General features: G+C 60.1%; 1 protein-coding gene across 10 annotated transcripts in view; it reads right to left on the bottom strand.

Moving 5' to 3' along the window:
* Positions 1-635: 635 nt before the first annotated feature.
* Myo9b (myosin IXB) overlaps positions 636-20,269 on the bottom strand; it is a 95,229-nt gene continuing 75,595 nt past the window's right edge. For 6 of the 10 annotated variants that reach the window (XM_078037770.1, XM_078037767.1, XM_078037773.1 and 3 more), the window contains 22 exons: positions 18,883-18,993; positions 17,118-17,240; positions 15,039-15,355; positions 13,256-14,179; positions 12,011-12,071; positions 11,742-11,860; positions 10,581-10,714; positions 10,218-10,405; positions 9,293-9,391; positions 9,008-9,187; positions 8,656-8,697; positions 8,345-8,456; positions 7,398-7,471; positions 6,678-6,870; positions 6,455-6,583; positions 6,102-6,207; positions 5,775-5,906; positions 4,204-4,327; positions 3,630-3,677; positions 2,995-3,144; positions 2,122-2,245; positions 636-2,004 (listed from right to left, as the gene is read on the bottom strand). In XM_078037770.1, coding sequence (XP_077893896.1) covers positions 1,589-2,004; positions 2,122-2,245; positions 2,995-3,144; positions 3,630-3,677; positions 4,204-4,327; positions 5,775-5,906; positions 6,102-6,207; positions 6,455-6,583; positions 6,678-6,870; positions 7,398-7,471; positions 8,345-8,456; positions 8,656-8,697; positions 9,008-9,187; positions 9,293-9,391; positions 10,218-10,405; positions 10,581-10,714; positions 11,742-11,860; positions 12,011-12,071; positions 13,256-14,179; positions 15,039-15,355; positions 17,118-17,240; positions 18,883-18,993 — 3,906 coding nt within the window. In that variant the 3' untranslated portion in view covers positions 636-1,588. The remainder of the gene's footprint in view (positions 2,005-2,121; positions 2,246-2,994; positions 3,145-3,629; positions 3,678-4,203; positions 4,328-5,774; positions 5,907-6,101; positions 6,208-6,454; positions 6,584-6,677; positions 6,871-7,397; positions 7,472-8,344; positions 8,457-8,655; positions 8,698-9,007; positions 9,188-9,292; positions 9,392-10,217; positions 10,406-10,580; positions 10,715-11,741; positions 11,861-12,010; positions 12,072-13,255; positions 14,180-15,038; positions 15,356-17,117; positions 17,241-18,882; positions 18,994-20,269) is intronic. The other 4 variants (XM_078037772.1, XM_078037776.1, XM_078037768.1 and 1 more) reach the window with 3 other exon arrangements.

Genomic DNA, 20,269 nt, shown 5'->3' with positions numbered 1-20,269 from the left:
GGGTTACACCTCTCGACCCAGAGGGCATTTTTGTGCAACGTTATAGTGTTTTGACAGAGACCCCTTGTTGGAGTTTGGGCATGGAATTTCCCATCTCTGATGTGTGTCAGTGCTCTGAGTTTTGGATCTTGGAGCGTTTTGGATTAGAGATGCTCAGCCATTATGCCTCAGCTGGGCGCAGGCTGCTGCTGAAGCAGGAGACGAGGCAGCGCTATTGGGAGCTCCCTACTCCTTCAGCTTTTCCAGTCAATAAAGAAGCCCATCTCAGGTGGGCACACCTGCAATCCCTGCAACTTGTAGGCTAAGGCAATTTCAAGGTCAGCCTGGACAGCTTAGGTGAGCTCCTATTTCAGAATAAACAGAAAGGGCTGGTTGTGCAGCTCAGGAGGCAGAGCGCGCCTGCGTAGCATGTGGGAGGCCCTGGGACCCAGCACTTCAAACCAAGCCCCCCGCCCCCTCCCCAAACCTCAGAAACAAGCCAAGCTTATCTTCCTTAGGTGAAGAGTTCATGAAAGTCCCACAGCACCTTTGGCTGGAGTGTCAGAACTGGTCCCCACAACCCTCCGGCTGAGGCTGCAGGGCTGACCCCATTCCCACCTCCAAGCCAGACTGAGTAAGAATCCCACCAAAACAAGTCACAGGCACTTTTTCTTTATTTCACACCTTGTGCAGAGTGCCCTTTGTCTCAGGCCTGTGGCCAAGTGCCCAGGGGGAGTGGGTGGAGCTTGAGAGGGGAGGCTCCACTCCCTGCACCCCCAGGCTGCTGCTGCTGCAGGGATGTACACTGCAGGCTTTGCCCTCCCTGCCCTACCCAACCCACCCCTAATGGTCCTGAGTCACTGGCTCATGTCACACAGGGCAGGCAGTGCCCAGGGCAGCCTCCTCCGGCATCCAGGCACAGTAGAGAGCTGTGACAGCACATTCCGTCTCCCTGGGATTCGAGGTTGGTGCTGCCTGGGTTGAGGGCCATTCCTGATTCATATCCTGGCTCTAGCCGACAGCCTGGACCCTGTGGAAGGCTCCAGTGTTCCCTGGAATGTTCGTGGCCAGGTGGCCGCTGCTGCCGGAGACAAGCATTGGAAACAGACTGGGGAGGTCAGGTGCCCCGAGGGGCTAACCCCTCCGTGCAGGGTCCCAGTTCGCCGACTGCCCACTGACTGGATGCAGCATGTAGCTGAGCGAGTGGCCCCGCTCTGAGACCAGTCCAGGTCACCAGGGAGACGCACAGCGTTAATATAAAAGTTTGAATATACACATATAAAAAACGATTTGGTCTTCCGTTAAGGCTGTTACAGTTTAAAGTTATGTAAACCACAAACAAAGAAACAGTTACTGTAAAAACACAGAGGGGGAGATGTGGGCGCCATAGACCTGGTGCTGCAGGCGCTGCGGGGCGTGGGGCGCCGTGGGGTGTGGGGCGCCGTGTGACCTCTGGGTCCTGCCACGCCTGCACCTGGAGCCTGGGCCACCTCGCTCTGCTCTTAGAGCTGTTTGTTCTGAGTCTTTCTGCTAGAGGCTGGCTCCACAGCTCAGGCGCCCGGCTCCAGCACAGGGCCGTCCTCAGACACGCAGACGGTCGCTGGCGCCTTCAGCCGTTGGCTTGACCCGAGGCGGGGGGCAGGCGGTACATTGGGGGGTCTGAGTACCTCCGCTTGAACCCAGGAGGCCGGTCGTCCTCTTCCAGGGGTTCCAGGGCACCCTGCGCAGGCAGGCTCACCCCGGGCGTGATGTACACTGAGTGAACCTGGTCCGGGCGGCGGGCAGGGGGCTCTCGGCGCCTCACTGGGACAGCAGCCTCCTGGGCCCTGGGCGCCCATCCGTGAAGGTGGACGGGCAGGCCAGGTGGGAGCTTGATGTTGGCCATGGGCATGACGGGGTTCCGCCGGGGGGTCTTCACTCTGACCGTGACGAAGGAGGATGGCTTTCGTCGTGGAGGGGCGGCTGCCGTGGGGAGGGGGCTCGGGGTGGGCGCACTGGGGCAGGGGAGAGCAGGCGTGGGGGGCCCTTTTGAGAGACAGATGGCAGGGTTACTGTGGCTTTGGGGTGGGCAGATGAACCCACGCCCCAGGGGCTGCTGGGATGGACGGGAAGGAGCGAGGTGGCCGTGACCTTAATACTGACCTTCCGAGGCCCCCCGCCCGGCCCGTTCCTCCAGCAGGCTCTCGGTGCTGGCTGACGTCTCCGAGTCTAGGTTTTCCTCGTCAGAGCCCCTTGGGTCCAGCTCTGGCAGCCGGTAGGTGATGTCCTCCCTGGGGGTGAGGGGTCACTGTGTCCAAGGCTGCTCCCACCATGAGGAGCCCCCTGCCCCGGGAAAGTGCTGACAGGGACAGGGCAGCCTGTCCCACACCCTCTCCTAACTGTGCACACTTGGCCTAAATGCTCTGAGCCCTCTGAGGCCGCTTACAGCCCGGGGTTCAGGTGCTGAGGGGAGCCGGCCATCTGCCCAGCACTGAGCTAGTGATGTGCTCCCACCGTGGGGCTGCGGCTCGTGCTGTCCTCTGCCTGGAGCAGTGTTCCCTGGTCCTAAGAGTAAGGTGGCCAAATAACCTGGTCACATCTCTTTTCCTGGTTAACCATTTCTTTTTGAAATGCAGTTCCTGTGTTGCCCAGGCTGGCCTTGAACGCCCAGACCTAACACTTCTCCTGGGTGTGCCATGACACCTGCATCAAGATGACTTTCTTTTTTTGGGTGGTGCTGGGGATGGAACCCAGGGCCCCCACGCTGTGAAAGCACCCCACCGCTAAGCTACACCTCAGCCCAAATCTGGGTTTAAAGAGAGCTACTGCAGGGTTCATGGTCAAATTTGGGGACAGCAGTGTCCCACAAGGTGAATATTTTTGCTCTGTGCAATAGAACTGAGCCTGGCAAGGTCAGGCAGACCTCCTGGCCTAGACCCCGCCCAGCAATGTCCAAGATCACATCCTCTGTTGCTTGTGGGGCCAGTGCACGGGGTACTGAGTGGCCAGGGCCGAGGGGGAAGGGGGGAAGGACACTTGCTTCTCCTCCTTGATGGACTGGATCCGCTCCATGAGGATCTCCTTCTCTCTGTCCTCCTCGTCACCAGCCCCTGCCTCCTCCTCAGGCAGCACTTCCAGCTCCTCCAGGCTGCTGTCCCTGCTCACCTGGGCCTTGGGGCTCTTGTTCTGAAAATAGGGAAGGAACGAGTCTGACCAGCACCCTCAAGGGGCGGAGCTTAGTGCTCTCAGGCGGTGGGGGCGGAGCTTAGTGCACTCAGGTGGTGGGGGCGGAGCTTAGTGCACTCATGTGGTGGGGGCGGAGCTTAGTGCACTCATGTGGTGGGGGCGGAGCTTAGTGCACTCATGTGGTGGGGGCGGAGCTTAGTGCTCTATGCGGACCAAGCGGCTCCAAGGGAGGTTAGTTCTGCCGAGGCCCCACTGTGCTCTTGGTGAGACTTCAGGAATCCTGCAGGGATAGAGTGGCTGGCACTTGGCTGATTAGTGGTCCTCAGCACGGAGGGTCAGCAGGCAAAGGGCCACCCCCAGCATGCACTTGGAAGGCTAGGACATGCTCGGTCTATGATACACGAGAACCCCGGGGCCAAGGGAACCCCAGCATGCACCGACGCACTGGGAGACATGCACCGAGGACCCACAGAGCGCGTACATACCGGGACCCCCTCATAGGGAGACGAAAACCCCAGTTTGAGAGGCCAGGGCTGGGGGAGAGATGAAGACAGGGTGAACAAAAGCACCAAGACTGCGACGCAGGCACGAGCAGGGGGCAGTCCAGCAGCTGGCCCAGGGAAGTGTTCCGGGCTCTTGGGAACCCAGGACCTGCTCCCCCCTGGAACCCCGCCCCACCACGTGAGGTCTCTTTTCCTGCTCTGGGAACATCTTTCTGTGGGTAGGCCCCAGGGCAGCAAGAGACAAGGCCAGACAGATGACCCAAACTACCACCAAGCGGGTACCAGGTCCCTCCACCCGTCCACTGAAAGGGACGGTTGGTGTGAGGCTGAGTGTGGACTGTAACCGTCTGGTCAAGCCAGGAACTCTGCCCCTACAGGTGCGGTCACGAGGGCCCTGCGGCCTGTGCCCAACTTGGAGCTGGGAGTCCGCGGGAGAACCTGGGCAGCGAGACCAGGCCTGCGGCCCACAAGCACGCCCCATGGCTCCACCCACCATCAGGCCTCTGCAGTTGAGGCCCCGCCCCTGCAGCCCCTCCTCGCTGTCCTGGGTGCTTACAGCATTTTGTTGCAGGAGCGAGAGCCTTCGGATGGCGATGCTCTCTGCAGCCTCCAGCTGGTTGATCTCCTCCATCTTTACTTTGTACTTCCTCATCTGCTCTTTGATCAACATTTCCACGCACCTACAGGGAAGCAGCAAAGCAGGCAGGGATTCAGTTCCTGTCCTGGCGGTGCCCTGAGCTCAGGTAGGTGCTAGTCGAGAACTGTGGCACAGTGACTGAAGGAAGAGAGGCTCAGAGAGCTGGCAGAGTCAGGGACACAGCTAGGGTCCCTGGCTCCCATGCGGTGTGACCTCAGGCAGTTCAGTCCCCCCCTCTGAGCCATGAGCTCCCTGTATTTATAAGCCTCCTTGTTGGAAGAGGAAAAACAACAGGGAGGGTTGGAGGGGGCAGAAGGGTGGGGACTATCCTACCTTGCAGAGGTGTATGGGGTGCAGGCAGGTTGGGCATTTTGTCACAAGGCCAGTGAGCAGCCAGCCCCGGGGCTTCAGAACATGAGCTCTGACCTCAGCCGGGGGGTGGTCAGTAATGGAGGGAAGGAGAGGTGGGAACTCAGGCTGGGTGGAGAGACGGTCTCTGCCCCTGGCCCCTTATCATGACCCCATAAGAAGAGAAGGATCACAGGCTCTGCCAGGAGAGGCTGGAGGCAAATCTGCTGATGCAGTGCCAGAACCTTGCGTCCCTCGTTGCCTGCCTGCTTTTTGCTGGGGTCTGTGAACACGGCTGGGGCCCACGAGATGGTGTTCCCCTCAGGCCACCTTCGTGTGTGCTTGCCACACAAAGCCACCTGTGTGATGGGCTCTGATTTCCACAACTACTAACCTAAAAACCCTGCTATCATGGATGACTGACCACCTCCCGAGTTCTTTAAGACAGGGTTCTGCTAAGTTGCCCAAGGCGGCCTGGAACCCCAGCCCTCAGCCTCTTGAGTTGCTGGGATTAGAGCCTCTGTCACCACCCCCAGCCCCAGAGTTCTTCTGAAGAATTGTCAGGTGGGAAGAAAATTCTGGAAAAATCGAGCAGTTTGTCACTCTCCCTGCCACGGGGTCGGAGGGATTTCTCTCTCTCTCTTTTTTTTTGTTCTTTTGGTCTCAGAAGAACTCAGAGGACCCACACTGCTTGGGAAGTGACGAGAGGTGGCAACTGCACCAGCCTGGGTGAGTCCCACCTTGGTGCTGTCTGCAGGGCTGGACTCTGGGCAGTGACAGGAACCCCAGTCCCCTCATCTCATGGCTTTTGCTAAAAGTTGGTCTTAGTCCAGAGTGGCGTGCTCCCAAGCACGTCTGGAACGAGGGGTGGGTGGTGGGGCCGCTCGGAGCTGGCTGCTGGCCTCAAGTGTGTGAGGTTGGACTTCCACCCGCGCCCAGAGCAGCCACGTGAAGCCGATCAATGGCTCCACAGCTCAGGAGGACTCCAGGGCCACGGTCACCTCCAGACTATTCTCTACACACAGCGGCACACGGCCATGGGGAGGTGTCGCAGGGGTTTTTGGTCAGGCTCCTCGGTTTCATCACAGGCTGGGCTACGCCAGGTGGGGTGTGTCTGGGGGCCCGCCCCTCCTGGTACTCACGTGGTGATCTTCAGGACGTCCTTCATGCTGGTCAGCGGGTCTGAGTTGTCGGGGCAGCGCAGGAGGCAGGGTGCGAAGATGATGGCCAGCGCCCCAGGCGACATGCGGTTCACATCCTCCAGCAGGGCCACCCTGCAAGGCCACTGACAGTTAGGGAGCAGCTACGGCCCAGAGAGGGAGCTCCCGAGGTCTGGGCAGCTTCCAGGAAAGAAGCTTTGCCTCCCAGGGGTGGGAGGCATGGAGGAGCGCCACAAAGGACCCCGGGTGCCCTGAAGTCTGGTGGGCTTGGTCCCCTCCCAGACCCCAACGCTGGCGGGCGGTACTTGCTTGACGAGGTGGAAGATGAGCCTCTCCAGGGAGTTGTGGTTGGCCTCGGGTAGGTGCTCCAGCACCGCGTAGATGGCGGCCAGCTGCTCTTGCTTTCCTGGGAGCTCTAGGGAGGTGGAGGGCATCAGCCACCCTGGGCCTCCCAGCTTCCCCCGCGTGCCTCGGGTGTAGGGGGCCGCCCTGCGTGGTCCTCGGGATGGTGTGTGGCAGGAATGGTAGGCCTCGGGGACCCAACCCCAACTAGGACCTGAGGCGGGCAGACTCCTCCCTGACTGGCCAGAGCGCATGCTCTGTCTCTCTCCTGACGGGGCCACCAAGGCTCGCCCCCCATGTCCACGTGCTGCAGGGCTCACCGACGGCCCGGAGGAAGTCGCCGTAGTGGGCAAAGGTCATGAGGGGCTCAGGCAGCTCCCGCAGCCACTGCTTCAGCACGCCCGTGATGGCGTGAATGGGGAAGTCCTCCAGCCGCACGGCTGCGGGGTCTGCCGGGTAGAGGCTGGTGAGTGGCGCAGGCAGACCCGGGAGGGGCCTGGCGCAGGTCCACCCGCCTGGTCTCCACCTGCCCGCAAGGCCTACCTGCCTGCAGCGCTTGCCGGAGCTCCCGAGTCCGGTTGGCAGCACCTGACTTGCGGTAGAGGCCCTCAGTGTACAGGCCGTGCATCTCTACGTGTTCCAGAAGCTTCTCCAGCACGATGGGCACTGAGGCCTTGTCACTGGTCAGGCTGTCCATGCACACGCCAAAATGGCCTGGCTCAGTGCCCGGCTCGCTCTGAAGAGCATGGAGGGGGTCAGGCTGCAGCTACCCATCCTGGGTCTTCCCTCCCCATCCTGCAGAGCCCACGGCCCCCCTCTGTAGGTGCCATCCCTCCCTGCTTCCTTGTCCCCTCTTGCACAGCTGCTGGGAGCACCAAGTTGCAGAGGTCAGCTTGATGGCCAGCAGGCAGGGGGTCCCTCCACGCAGCACCCAGAGTAGGATCTTGGCCCTTGGGGCCCCCTCAAATGAGTGGATGCTGACTTTTGCTCACGCCCAACACTCAGGACTCCACTTCTCTGTGTCACAGTGGACAGGTGTCCCCCTGCTAGGCCTGGACTCTCCCAGGGGCCGAGGGTCTGAGATGTCCAGCCCCTGCCTTGGGGGCCTCACAACTGGAGTCAGGTGTGTTTTGCTGCACAATCAGAGGCTGCAGCCCCTCCTACCACCTCCCTGTGAGGGCCCACGTGGCCCTCACAAGTACTGCTTCCCCCGCTGCCCTGGGCAGTGTTCTAGAAAGTTCTGGACCTGAGCACACTCCTCACCTTCCTCCCACACATGTAGGAGCAGTAGCTCTGGATCTTGTGCACACACTTCTTGTGGCAGGTCATCTTGCACACTGTAGGGGGTACAGGGCAGTGTTCCTGGACTGCCCACCCCACTGGCCGGGCCCGACTGCCTTCTCAACTGCATTGCTCGTCTCTGCCTTGATTCCCACAAGGGATGCAGGGCAGGTTTTCAGAGCTGGTGACCATTAGTCACTTCAGACTGGACCCAGATGGCCACTCGGACAAAGAACAGGCTTTTAGGGGGACCCAGGCCCTAGTCCTGCCAGGAGGTGGCCCTGGGGACATGATGAAGTATTGTGGCATGAGTGATGTTGCTCTGAATGATCACGAGCCAGCCCCAGGGTATGTGACACGGTGTCACGTTTTCTTGCAGAGGAAGTCAGCTGTGCTGAGAAGAGGGAGCCAGCTTTTGGGGATGAGCCAGCAGGTGGCTCAGGACACTGACAGCTGGGGTGGCGGGAATGCTTCACACACAGGGGCAAGGGGACAGGAGGAAGGTTTCAGAATCTGAAAAGACCCAGGCCTGCTGGTTCTGGCAGAAAACAGCAGGGTGTGCAGAGCCTGGTGGCCCTGGGGCGACTGTGCTCAGTCCTGGCCTGGCTGCCTGGCAGTGGCGTGACCAGGGCCTGCACCTATCTCAAGCTCCTGAGTCTGAGAAGGGGGTGACAGTTCAGGCAACAGGAGCAGTACATCCAAAGCCCAGACAGGATGCAGGGTGACGTGCCCACATGTGTGAGGAGGTGGTGAAAGGTGGTGAGACTGGCCCGTGGGCTTCAGGACCACCTGAGGACTGAGCCCTGTCTTGGGAGTGACCGAGCGAGACACTGGGTGATGACATGTGTTGGGAGTGATGTTCCAGAAAGACTGGCGGCTGGGCGAAGGTCATGGGGTACAGTGCGGGCAGGGCTGCCTCGGGCACTCACCGCTGCAGAGTAGGGCCTTGTCCATGAGCCAGATGTAGGAGAGGCACTGCTCACAGGACTGCGGGATGCTCACCTGGTAGCTGGCAAACACGTGCCCGTTGTGCTCCTGGACCTGCGGGGGGCAGAGTGGCTGAGCCTCCCCAGTACCGTGGGGCGCCCTGCTCCTCAGGGGGCCCGCCCAGCTAGAGGGCTCCTTAGGAGCTGGGAGACAGTGTGCACATGCATGTCTGTAGGGACACGTGTCCACCACAAGCAGAACACGCCTGTGCACAAAACAGCAGTCACACACGCACACGCGCAGGCCTACTCACGGCACGTTCCTGCTTCCGCTTCTTCTTCTGAGGTTTGCTCTGCTGAGAAGGACACAAAAGTGAGGTCCTCATAGGGACACTTGGCCTGCCTGGTTGTAGGGGTAGAGGGTGGCGCGTGTCCCTAGGGACATTCTGGCCCATCACAGAGGAGGCTGGAAGCCTCTGTGCACCACGACCCCTCCCACCCTAACCCTACCGCCAGCTCTCGAGAGGAAGGAAGACCCTGCAAACAGGAGGGGTGGGGCGGGGGGTGGCCCCAGGCTGCAGTGGGCGCGGCAGAGGTGGGCTTGGCAGGTGGAGGCAGGTACAGGGCAGAGAGGATGCGAACATGGCTGGGAGTGGGGACACGCACCTTTGCAGGCTCGAAGTCATTCTTGGTGTAGTCATTCTTGCGTGTGAATTCGTCCAGCAGTGACTGGAAGAGGTTGAGCACCAGGTTGGTGTCCTTCTCGCCGCGCTCTGTGGCCAGGTTGTTGACGACTATCTGGTAGTTCTCCATGAGGTCTTTGTAGCCCACGTGGATCTTCCCATTCTGCAGGAATGCCAGGTGTCACCCCAGGGCAGGGACTGTGCAAGAACGGGGGACAGCTCTGGGGGAGGCCGTGGGAAAGGCCGAGGGCCTGGGGCTTCCACGCACCGGGGCAGAGTACATGGTTTTGATGTTGCTCCTGAACTTCTCAGTGGCCTCGGTGAATAAGCTCTCGATGGGGGTCTTCTGGGAGCGCAGGTCATTTATCTGCAAGGAGAGAGTGGCCCTGTCCCTGCAGTGCCATGAGCCTGGGGACCTACAGTGCTAGGGAAGGCTTTGGGGCCGCTCTGTCCCGTCCTAAGTTCTCCTCTGGCCTCAGAGGATAAAACTCAGCCCTCTGGTGTCTGAGAGAACATTCCCTGTATCGGGATGGGCCTGTGCACTGGAGGTCACTGGGCAGCATCCCTGGCCTCCACCCTCCAGATGCCAGTGGGCTCCTGCTCAGTCCTAACTAGAATGTCCCCAGACACTGTCGATGTGCCCTGGAGGACAGGACCGCCCCCGATGACAGCCACAGGTAGGCTCCAGGCTCTTCCTGCCCCCCATTCAGAAGCTTGTGCCTAGCCACACCCCGCAGTGGGCTGCGTCAGGGGTCTGGGTCACTCTGAGATACTGCTGTGTCCCTTCAGCGACCCCTTGCTTCTCCTGGGAAGCTCCCGATCACCCCCAGGTGGGCCATGAGCACCCCAGGCACAGGCCCTGGCTGGTTCACCTTCACCTCTGTGGCACTTAATCAATGTCCTCCATGAATCAGTCGCATTTGGCAACACTGTATTCTAAACAGAAGAGGAGTGGACAGAAGGCTGGGCAGCAGGTGGGCTTCAGCTGGACAGGGACACCTTCTGGGGTTCTAACAGAGACTTTTCCTGTGGTACAGGGGCCGGCACCAGGACACCTGTCCTTGGCAGGTGTTTCCCCCCACGGCACCTCACCTGGCCCTGGACTGTTTGTGATGTGCCGAGGGCAGCGACTGCCCGGCTGTGCTGCTCTTGGGGAGTTTGTGCCCCTTCACCCTGGCGTGCCCGGGGCTCACCTTGTTGAGCAGGAACTCATCCAGGAACTTGAGCTCATTGGCGTTGGTGATCTTGCGGAACACCGACTCCCGCCACTTCTCGGACACCGTGATCTTGCCGATCTTGAGGTTTCGGTTCTTCTTCCCTTTGCCCCCCATCTCCTTGGTGTGCTTCTCGCCTGCTGTGTGGCGGTGCGGGTGGCCGGAGACTGTGGGGACACAGAGCAGCTGTGAGGGTGCGTCTGGGGAGGCGCTGGCTGGCCCCCGGGGCCGTCAGAAACGCAGAGCATCAGGACCCAAGCACAGTGCCCGTCTGAGGCCAGCTTGGTGGCCTGGACCTCAGTGTCTGCAGAGGCCTCTGCCTCTAGCCCAGTGGCCACTGACCTTCCGCACTCTTCCTCGAGGCTGCGGCTTCGGGAACAGCATGGCCTGCCGCGGGGCTCTCCGGCTCCTCCGTGCCCTCCAGGATGTACTTTTTGTCCTTAGTTTTATGTAGGAAGAGTCTCTTAAACGTGGATCTGGGGAGACAGCAACGTGCTTCTTGTTGTCTTTTCATGCTGAGGTCTCTCTCGACCGGCCAGGAGGGAGCCCCATGTGGCTTTGGAGGGAGTAGGACCTTCGGCCTCCAGGACCGAGGACAAACTCCTGTTTAAGTTTAGAACTTTGTGAGGTGGGTGGTCTTTCTCTGCAGCAGGGGTCCCTGGCCCCACGCCTAGGGAGGCCATCCTGTGGCTTCCCGTTACCTGCCCCGCGTGTGGATCAAACCTCAACTGCTCCATGGCCCATCCTCTCTGTGAAGAACCGGCTGGAACATTCAGGCAGAGGCTCTCTGGGGACAGACCTCGACCTAGATTTTACTATTTGAGGCTCTAGAAAGGGTTCCCAGAGGTGAGGACTGATTTTGGCTCCGTTAAAATCCAAATGGAAACCGTCCGTCTGCAGACCCAGAGGAGGTGTCCTGCACACAGGCATGGCCACCTTGTGCTAACGAACGACAGGCCTACGCTTTGTGGGCAAGTCCAGTGGGGGGGTCTTTGTTTTCTGGTACTGGGGATTGAACCCAGGGGAACTTAACCACTGAGACATCCCCAGCCCTTTTTAACATTTAGAGACAAGGTCTCGGGAAGTTGCTCAGAGCCTAAGTTGCTGAGGCTGGCTTTGAACTTGTGATCCCCCTTCCTCAGCCTCCTGAACCGCTGAGGTTCAGGTAGTGGGTGGGTTCTGAGGCAGGGGCTTGGGACCTCTCCAAAGAGGTTTTAGTACTAGGGATCAAGCCCAGGGATGCTCTACCACTAAGTTGCACCCCCAGCCCTTCTTGTTTCTTGAGTCAGAGTCTAGCCACATTGTCCAGGCTGGTCTTGAACTTGTGATCCTCCTACCTGAGACTCCTCAGTTGCCCCCACTGGAATCTCTACTGAGCAAACACCTGCCCCTTGTGCTTGATTTATGTGATTGGGTTAGAAGAGTAGACTAACTCTCTGAGGCGATGCCTTGGCAGGGGCCCGGGGGCATCCTCTAGAGGCCCGAGTTCCCCAATCTCCTTACTTAGAGTCAGGCTGGGAGCCTGGGGACAGGCCTGCATCCAGGCTAGAGATGTCTCCTGACTTCTTCTTCTGAACGGCTGGCTTCTTTGTGCTCAGCTCCCCTTCGGTTTCTGCTGACGGCTGCAACAGGATGGTGTGGATGGGGGTGGGCGAGAGGCAGGTGGTCTGTGCTGGGGACCTTGCTTTCCCACTGTGCCCTCTAGCCACTCCTCTCTGGCAAAGGTGGAAGTGGACTGGGCCCAGAGGCGAGGGCTGCACCCTCTGCCTTACCTGTGCCTTGGCGGGGGAGAGCCCGGAGATGTCACTCGTGGGCAAGGAGGTGCGCCGCTCCCTGAGGGAACACAGACCGCGGTTTACCCACAGAGCGTGGCAGCGTGCCGCCACTCCCCCTCCCCTCCCCGGGACCCTGGGAGGTCTGGAGAGTGGTGGTCGGTCAAGATTGGCAGGTACAAGTGGATGGGTGCTCCTGGCACCTGCTGGCTGGGGCTAGGGATACCCTCAGTGCCCTGACCGGCACAGGACACCCCCACTAGAAAACCGTTCGGCCCCTGGATGCTGGTAAGGCAGAGGCGTGGCCTGACTCCCGGCCTGGCGCCCGTCTCCGTGCCACCTGCCGTCCGTCTCCACGGCTCGCTGCCCGTCTCATTGTCTGCCGCCTGTCTCCTGCCTGGGTCAGTTTGTCTTGGTTGTGCTCCATCCCGTGCCCACCTGTGTCGACCTCTGAATATCAGCCTCTGCTAACTAGCGGGTGGTGCCCAGGGACACTGCTACATATTCCCAGCGCACAGGACACCACTTCTGCAGGCCCAATGGTGACAGCACACAGGGGTCAATCCCTGCCTCAGCACGAGAGGCCCGTCTGTCCACCTGCCACCTCCACCTGTCTGTGTACATTTACGCCTTGATGCGCCTCTGTCCATCGTCCATCTGAGCCTAAGTCGGCACTGCTCTGCCCCTCCTGGCCTCGACGGCCTCCACTCTGACCTCTCCTTCCACGTCCGTCTGCCACCCCCACCTGTCTCCAGCACCTCTCTGTCCATCCGCCTTGTACCCACAATGCTGTTGGCATCCAGCGAGGTTGGTCCCCAAGAAGCCCGCTCTGTAGACCACTACCGGGGCTGCAGCCTGAGTAGCGCCCAGAACGAGGTGCCTGCTCTGGGGGGAGCGGCCTCGTCCTCCCTGTGCAGCAGGAGGGGCTGGGGGCTGGAGATTCGGGTCCCTAGGATCCAGCTTACCAGGATCAGCAGAGCAAGCCCCTCCTCTGAGCCCTGGGCATGTTGCCAGCCCCACTCACTGATGAGGAAACTGGGGTCCAGGTGGGCCAGGGAGGGAGTGCCCCCTCTGAGGGCCGCCCCCCTCAGGCCAGGAACTTTCCATGTGGGCGTGGCTCATTTAGGGCACTGTAGGGCATAGGCCCAGCTGGCGCCCACCCATCCAGTGGGCATGACCACTCCTAAGTCCCCCTGCCCACCCAGAGTGGCAACCGTGCTGCCTGGACAGAGGATGGGGGCTTACTCTGTGGGTGTTAGGGCAGTCCCCATGCTCCAGTGCCTGTCACTGAGATCCAGAGACTGGCTCAGCATGGTGCTGGAGCCCGCAGCGGCCATCAGTTTCTTGCCCCTCCACAGCTCCACGACGTTGGCCAGCCGCTCGCTGTCCGGGTGCTGGTACCGCTGGATCTGGGTGGAGCCTCCAGGGCTCTCGGGCTTGTCCTGAGCCCTCGGGCTGCCGCCAGTCTTGCCCTTATTCTTGGGGGTCTCGGGGGTGCTGCCCGGCACAGACGGGCCCACCCTGCTGTCCAGGGCCAGGCTGGTTGGCCGCCGCATGGGGCTGGGCCTGGGGCTCCCTTCGGGGGGCGCCTTCTCCAGGTCTGAGGGGGTCTTGCTGACGGCCACAGCCGGCGGGGACTCCACAGAAGGCTTCCTGGGGGTGCCCGCAGCCTCTGTCCCCGCCTCGGCAGAGGCTTCGCCTCTCCTGCTCTCCTTCCGGTCTTCAGGGAGGCCGTCCCCCAGCTCCAGGATGGTCTTTCTGGAAGGTTCTCTGAAGGCGCCCTCCTCCTTGCAGGATTGGATGTGCTTGTTCTGCAACTCCACGTGCTCCAGCCCCCTCTGGCGACGCGACTCACGCTTCTCCCGGCTGCTGGGGGCTTTCTCGTGACCCTCCGAGGTCACGCTCTTCGGGGGAGGGACTTCCTTCTCAGCACTGGGCACCTCTTTCTCTGGTGGGGAGATGCCTGCTGGGGACCTGCGGCTGGGCAACGCCTCGGGCTCCAACATGGGGCACTCGCTGCCTGCCGTGGGCCCTGGGCCCTGCTCGGCGCTCTGCTCCTCGCCGGCCATAGGGCCTGGCCGGCCCGGCGAGGGCTCTGTCCTGGCAGCTTCCTGGGCTTCCCGCAGCTGCTCCTCGGCCTTCCGCTTCTCTGAGACCATCAGGCTGAAGCTGGTGAGAGGAAAGGCAGAGGGGCCTGGTTCAGAGACCGCGCTCCAGGCTGAGACGGGTTCCAGGGGGCCACACACCCTCCTGTCACCCGAGGGCTGCGGTCGGGCTCTGCCTTCAACTGCTGGCCTCAGAGATGCTCCTGCAAAGGTGGACCCCCTTCACCAGGAGGGGAGAGACGGCAGTGCCCCTGACTGCAGGCGCCACGGACACCCTGTCTGCGCTTCGTCAGGCCCGTCAGGGAGGGAGCCTCCCTACCACCCGGGGAGGCGGAGGAAGGAGGGCCACCAGCTCCAGGCCAGTCTCAGCAGCTCAGACCCTGTCTCAAATACTGACAGGGCTGGGGGGCAGCAGGGGACACCCCGGGTCACTCCCAGGCCAGACACACACACGCCAGTTCCTCTGGGTGCACTGGGGCCTGGCTCCTTCTCCAGGAGGCCCTGGCACGTTGGGCGCTGCCTGAGAGACACCTTGCTCCAGGAACCAGGACCCCGACTCAGGCAGCCGCGGCTGGGCCTGTGGGAAGGGGAGGGCCCACAGGACACCGGCTTTGGGAGGGCTGGTCTCAGAGCCACAGCTGGGGTTCTCTGTGCCCTGTGACAGCCCAGCTGTGTGGGGGAGGGGAGCTGGCATTGGGCTGGCCTGGGAAGCCCCTCCTCTGGAAGAGGCCAGCTGTGGTCAGTGGCACCTGGGGCTTCACCCCTGAGCGCTGCCAACCCTGGACATCTTGGGAGCCCCTGTGCCCTGATGGCGGGCTTCCTGCCGGCCACTCCCTGTGCTCATGCCCGTAGCTCTGATGCCGGGCAGTGCCCGGGCAGATCTTCAGCGAGGGGCTCCCGGCCCGGGGATTTCCCTGACTCACCTCCTCCGCTGCAGGTGCCCCCGGCAGAGGCTCTGCAGGCGGATGATGCTCTGTCTCCGGCGGCGGTAGGCCTTGCGCTGTCGGTAGCCCCTCCACACGGCCTGGAGGTACACGGCTGCCTGCGTCCTCTCCACTGCCCGCCACACACGGTAGGAGCGCCAGCAGGCCTGGATGGTGATGGCTGCCCGCTTCATCTGCAGGAAGCGCCTGCGCTCCAGCACCATCCGGAACCAGCTCTGGAGCAGCAGGATCTTGCGGACCACCTCCTGGTGCAGCGTCTCCTGCAGGGCCTGCCGCTCCGTCTCCTTCAGGAACACCTGGTGGGGGAGGGGGCAGCAGGGTCAGCTGCGCTGCGCCTCTGCCCCTGGTGCCCAGGTCCGCACAGCCACCGGTGAGAACCGGGCTGGGGTGCTGACCGACCGGGATTGAAGTAGAATTAACATAGCGTACAATTCCCCATTTTAAAATGGACAGTGTGGTGGCATTAGCATATGCACAATTTTGTGTGGCCACTGTCTCTTATGGCCAGCAACGTCTCTTAGCTGGTCCCAGAACATCTCATCATCTTCCCCAAAGGAGAGCCTGTCCCCATTGGCAATCCCTCCCAGTGCCCCCTTCCAGCCCCTGGCAAGCACCAGTCTTTCCTTCTCCATGCATGTTCTGGACATGTCGTGTAAGTGGAATCAGTGGGACCATACCCGAGGGGGCCTTTTCTGTCTGGCTTCTGTCACTCAGCATGTTTTAAAGGTCCACGCACGCTGCAGAATAGACCAGCGTTCCATTCCTTTTCAGGATTAAATACTATTCCACGGTATGGACATACCACCCTGTGATGATTCAGTCACTGAGGAGTATTTGGGCCATTTCCTCCACCCCTGCTGCCATGAGCAGCTCTGCTGTGAGCATGCACCTGTGAGCATTTGGTGAATGCCTGCTTTCAGTTCTCTTGGGTATGGCCAGGAGTGGAACTGCTTGTTCAAAGGCTACCTCAATTAACTTGCTGAGAACCGTTAGGGGATGTCCCAGAGCAGGGGAGGCCTTCGCGGGGAGCTGATGTCACCACTTACAGTGAACATGGGCAGTCAAGCAGTGCCCTATAAACAAGAGGCAACCCCGTTCTCGCCCACTGGGGATCAGGGACAATGTGTGGAAAGGAAGGGAAGGAAACCGCCAGACACTGTGCTACGCTCCGACATGGCTCACGTGCTGGAAGCCTGGTCTCCAGTGTGGTGGACTGAGGTGGGGGGACCTTTAAGGGGTGGGCCCTATGCTAATGCATGGTGGCTGCATGCCAAGAATCCTAGCTCCTCAGGAGGCCAAGGCAGGAGGACGGCAAGTTCAAGGCCAGCCTGGGCAACTTGGTGAGACCCTGACACAAAGTAAAAAGGGCTGGGGATGTGGCTCAGTGGTAGAGCACTTTCCTAGCATGTGCGAGTCCTGGGTTCCATCCCCAGGACCCCGAAAGCAGCAGGTAGGGGGGAGGAAGTGCAATTACTAAGGTCACTGAGGACGCTGGCCTTGGAAGGGATTTAAGTAGTTCTGTGGGACACCACTAGGTCCCTTGAGTTGTTTTAAAGAAGCACGGATGGCCCTGAATCTACCTCTGGCTTCCCATGTGATCTCTTTTGTACATATGTTGTCATTCTAATGCCATGTGCCATGAGGTCCTCCCCGGAGCTGAACAGAAGCTGGCACCATGCTGTTGGACTTCCAGAACAGTGAGGTAAATAAACCTCTTTCCTTTTTAAGACACACAGCCTCAGACATTTTGTTATAGCAATAAATAAGGGACTAACACCCACTGTAAAGTTTACGAGCTGGCCTAAATACCCTGCCGGTCAGCATAGTCCTTCCCAGCCTACTTGTGAGAAAGTGGAAAGAGGGGGGTCGAGTTCTGCTGAAGGAGGTGGAGCCGGGGCCAGGCAGCTCCCACCATTGCTTACGTTACCCGCTGTGGGCAGAAGCGGGCACTGGTCCTGAGGAATGCGCTGCTCCACCAGGACCTGTGGGCCTCAGAGCAGGAGAGGGGTGGGGGGTGCAGAGCGGGGTGGGGGCGCGGGTCCACAGCAGAGTGCTGACCTTGGTCTTCCCGATCTGGTAGCTCCTCTTGTCCACGTTCATCTTCTCCAGGAGGGCAGCGATGACCTCCCTGCAGGGCTGGGCGTTTTTGGGGAGCAGCACCTGGAACTGCTCTGTGAAGTCCTACGGGGGTGGGGCCAAGAAGTGTGAGTGTCTCTTCTCTTTGCAGTTCTGGGGGTCGAGTCCAGGTGCTCTACCACGGCACCACACCCCCAGCCCGGCTTAGCCAACACACGGAGACACAAAGCTGTGGACAGTGTGTGACAGCCTCAAGCTAAAGACCATCGCAGACACACAGAGCCAATGCTCCGTCTCTGGGGAGGCGGTGTCACCTTTGCGGGGCTCTCATCATATGGCTCATTAAAGGGCTGGACAGAAGCTGGGGATGACGCCTGTGTTCCTTGCAGTGTGAGGGACAGAATCCAGGGCCTTGTGCAGGCTAGATAAGCTCTCGGCCACGGGACCCCAGCCCGAGCGGATACGTGTTTCAGTAAGCACATGGTCGCTGCCTGGAGGGGACTGGCTCCAGGACCCTGCTTAGACACCCAAACCCATGGGTGCTCAAGTTCTTCTGTAAAATGGTGTAATATTTGCATAAAGCCTACGTGATCCTCCTGTGGACTTAGGCCATTTCTAGATGACTTAGAATACCGACCATGACACACGTGCTGTGGACATAGTTGTACACACAGGGAGTCAGAAGAGAAGAAAGTCTATATGAGTTGAGTAGAGTAACTCCTGCCCCCGATTTTTTTGGTCTGAGATTGATCAGGTCCACGAACGCTGAACCCATGGATACAGAGGGCCACGTGTGTTTCATATATTTCAGGGACACGCGTTTGTGTAACACGCCAACAGGTCCCCGTTCCTATCATTGGGCCTCTCCTATCTGCACATGGTTAGAAAGATGTTATTTCTATTTTGTGGATAAAAAAGGAGGCAAGTGCTGGCTGTGGTGGGGACGCCTGTGACCTCAGCGACTAGGGAAGCTGCGGCAGGAGAGTCTCAAGTTCAAGCCTAGCCTTAGCAACTTCAAAGAGGCCACAGTGCTCGCGACTTTACAGTTCACAGAATGGCCACACTACAAAGAATGACCTGGCTCTAGATGTCAACCGTGATGCACCTGGGGAGCTGGTCTTTGGAGAAAACCCAGGGAGCCATCTCTGAAGTCACCATCTACTTAGGCTCAGGCTTTGCTTTGCTTCTTTCCTGCAGTGCTCAAGACGGAGCCAGGACCTTGCATGTGACAGGCAAATGCTCGACCACTGAGTTCTAACCTTGGCCCAGGCTCCGGCTTGTACCTTGCAAAAGTAGCAACAAAGAGCTTTTTGTTGGCGGTGGGCAGAAAAAAAGAGCTGGGTATAAAAGTGCTGCCTGGGCTAGGGTGCGGCTCCGTGGTAGAGCGCTTGCCGAGCACGTGCGAGGGCTTGGTTTCCACCCCTAGCGCTGCAAAATGAAAACACCAAAAGCCAAAATGAACATGAATTCCAGAAGATGCTCAACAAAGGGCCCTGCCTGTGTGCTTCCGGGCTTGGTTTAACACTGTGCTTCTCCAGGTCTGGCCTGAGACTAGCCACCTCTGCCAAGGAAACTTATGCCTCCACAATAGAGAATTGGCCACTCCAAGTGCCAACGCTGCTATGGCGGAGAAGCCTGGGCATAAAGGCAGTGGTTGGACTTAGCTCTGGAGACTTGCTCTCTCTGAAGAGGTGGCGGCTAGCCCTGCCCTCTGCTGGGTCACGGCAGCCGTGTCCGCGCAGCCTACCTGGAACGTGTACTTTGCACTGTAGCCAGATCTCCGGATGCGCACCGTCTCCAGCATGCCGGTGTAGCGCAGCTGCTGCAGGACCAGCTCATCATCGAAACACAGCTCTTTCTGCAACGCACACACACGAGCCATCAGGGCCTGTGCCCAAGCAAGGTGGGGGCGCAGGCTGTGAGATGAGGGTCAATCCCCACCTGACCGCCACCTCTGTGATTCTAGCTATGCACTCAGGCTGTGCTCTCTCCTGGGGCCTGGCGGCCTGGGATTGTCCCTAGCACAGGAGCTGGAAGGCCTTGGGTGTTCCAGATAGTCTTTCTGGGACAAGGAAACCGACTGCTCAGCCGTGCTCACAATGTTGGCTCCTCTAAGAAAATCCCTATCTGCTCTGTGTCATTTCCTGGCACCCTGGACACGGGAGCCACATCGTTCTGCATGTGCTAATTTGCAGCAAAAAATTCTTTTACAACCACGACCCACTCAAAACCGTGCTGGACTCGTCCTCTATGCCACACGCTGGGTAGATGTGGGGGTTGGGCAGTACGATTCGGGGGCCAGACATGTGTATTATGGGTTGGATGCTGCTCAGGCCCCTGTGGGAGGTGTCCCGGGAGAGAAGGCAGCAGGCTGAGTCCTGAGGAGGGATGGGACAGGGGATATGGGGTGAAGGCCCAGAGGGGAAAGGAGCCAAGGGTAGTGGGAGGGTCCGGCACTGCCTCAGTGGGCTTCTAGCCAGGGTGGGCGACAGTAAGGAATGACATACTGTCTTTAAAGGACCAAAGGAAGGGTTGTCACAGGGCGGATGGATAAAGGCCAAGGGTACCACTTGACGCCCCAACACAGAGCTGGGTCCGCTGACCTGGTACCTGTGGCGTACGCGGCCCCCCACAGCCTGTGCTTGGGCGGGAATTCTGACAGGAGAGGAGCCTGAGTGTGACTCTGGGCGAGGAGCTGGGCTCTGGATGCCGGCACACGTGTCCCCAGAACAGGAGAGTCAGGACTGTGACCAGCAGGGACAAAGGAGTGAGGAGGAAGAGGATGGAGTTGCCTACGGACCCGCCTGGGTGTCCACTTTTGCCAATGAGGGAACACATGTCCCTGAGGGGCCCTTGGCAAAGCCCAAGTCTTCCTCTTGGGGACAGAGTGGACCTCTAGGGTGAAGGAAGCCTGGCACTGAGGGCTGAGCCTCGGCCAGGGCCTCCCTCTACTGAGGCCTGCTCTTTCTAGAAACCTCTGCATGAGCACAGGGCTCTCTCTTTGGAGCCTCAGTCTGCTCATCCGTGAGGCCTGCTTCCTGGTCTGCTCTCTACAATGGCTGCTCTGGGGGTGCACCTGAGGGCACCCGGCCTGTCCCTCCCACGGGGCCTTCTCTGGGGCTCTGCTGCAGTGG

The sequence above is a fragment of the Ictidomys tridecemlineatus genome, chromosome 2, assembly GCF_052094955.1.
Source record: "Ictidomys tridecemlineatus isolate mIctTri1 chromosome 2, mIctTri1.hap1, whole genome shotgun sequence".
Taxonomy (NCBI): Eukaryota; Metazoa; Chordata; class Mammalia; order Rodentia; family Sciuridae; genus Ictidomys; species Ictidomys tridecemlineatus.
This window is presented reverse-complemented; position numbering and strand designations above follow the sequence as displayed.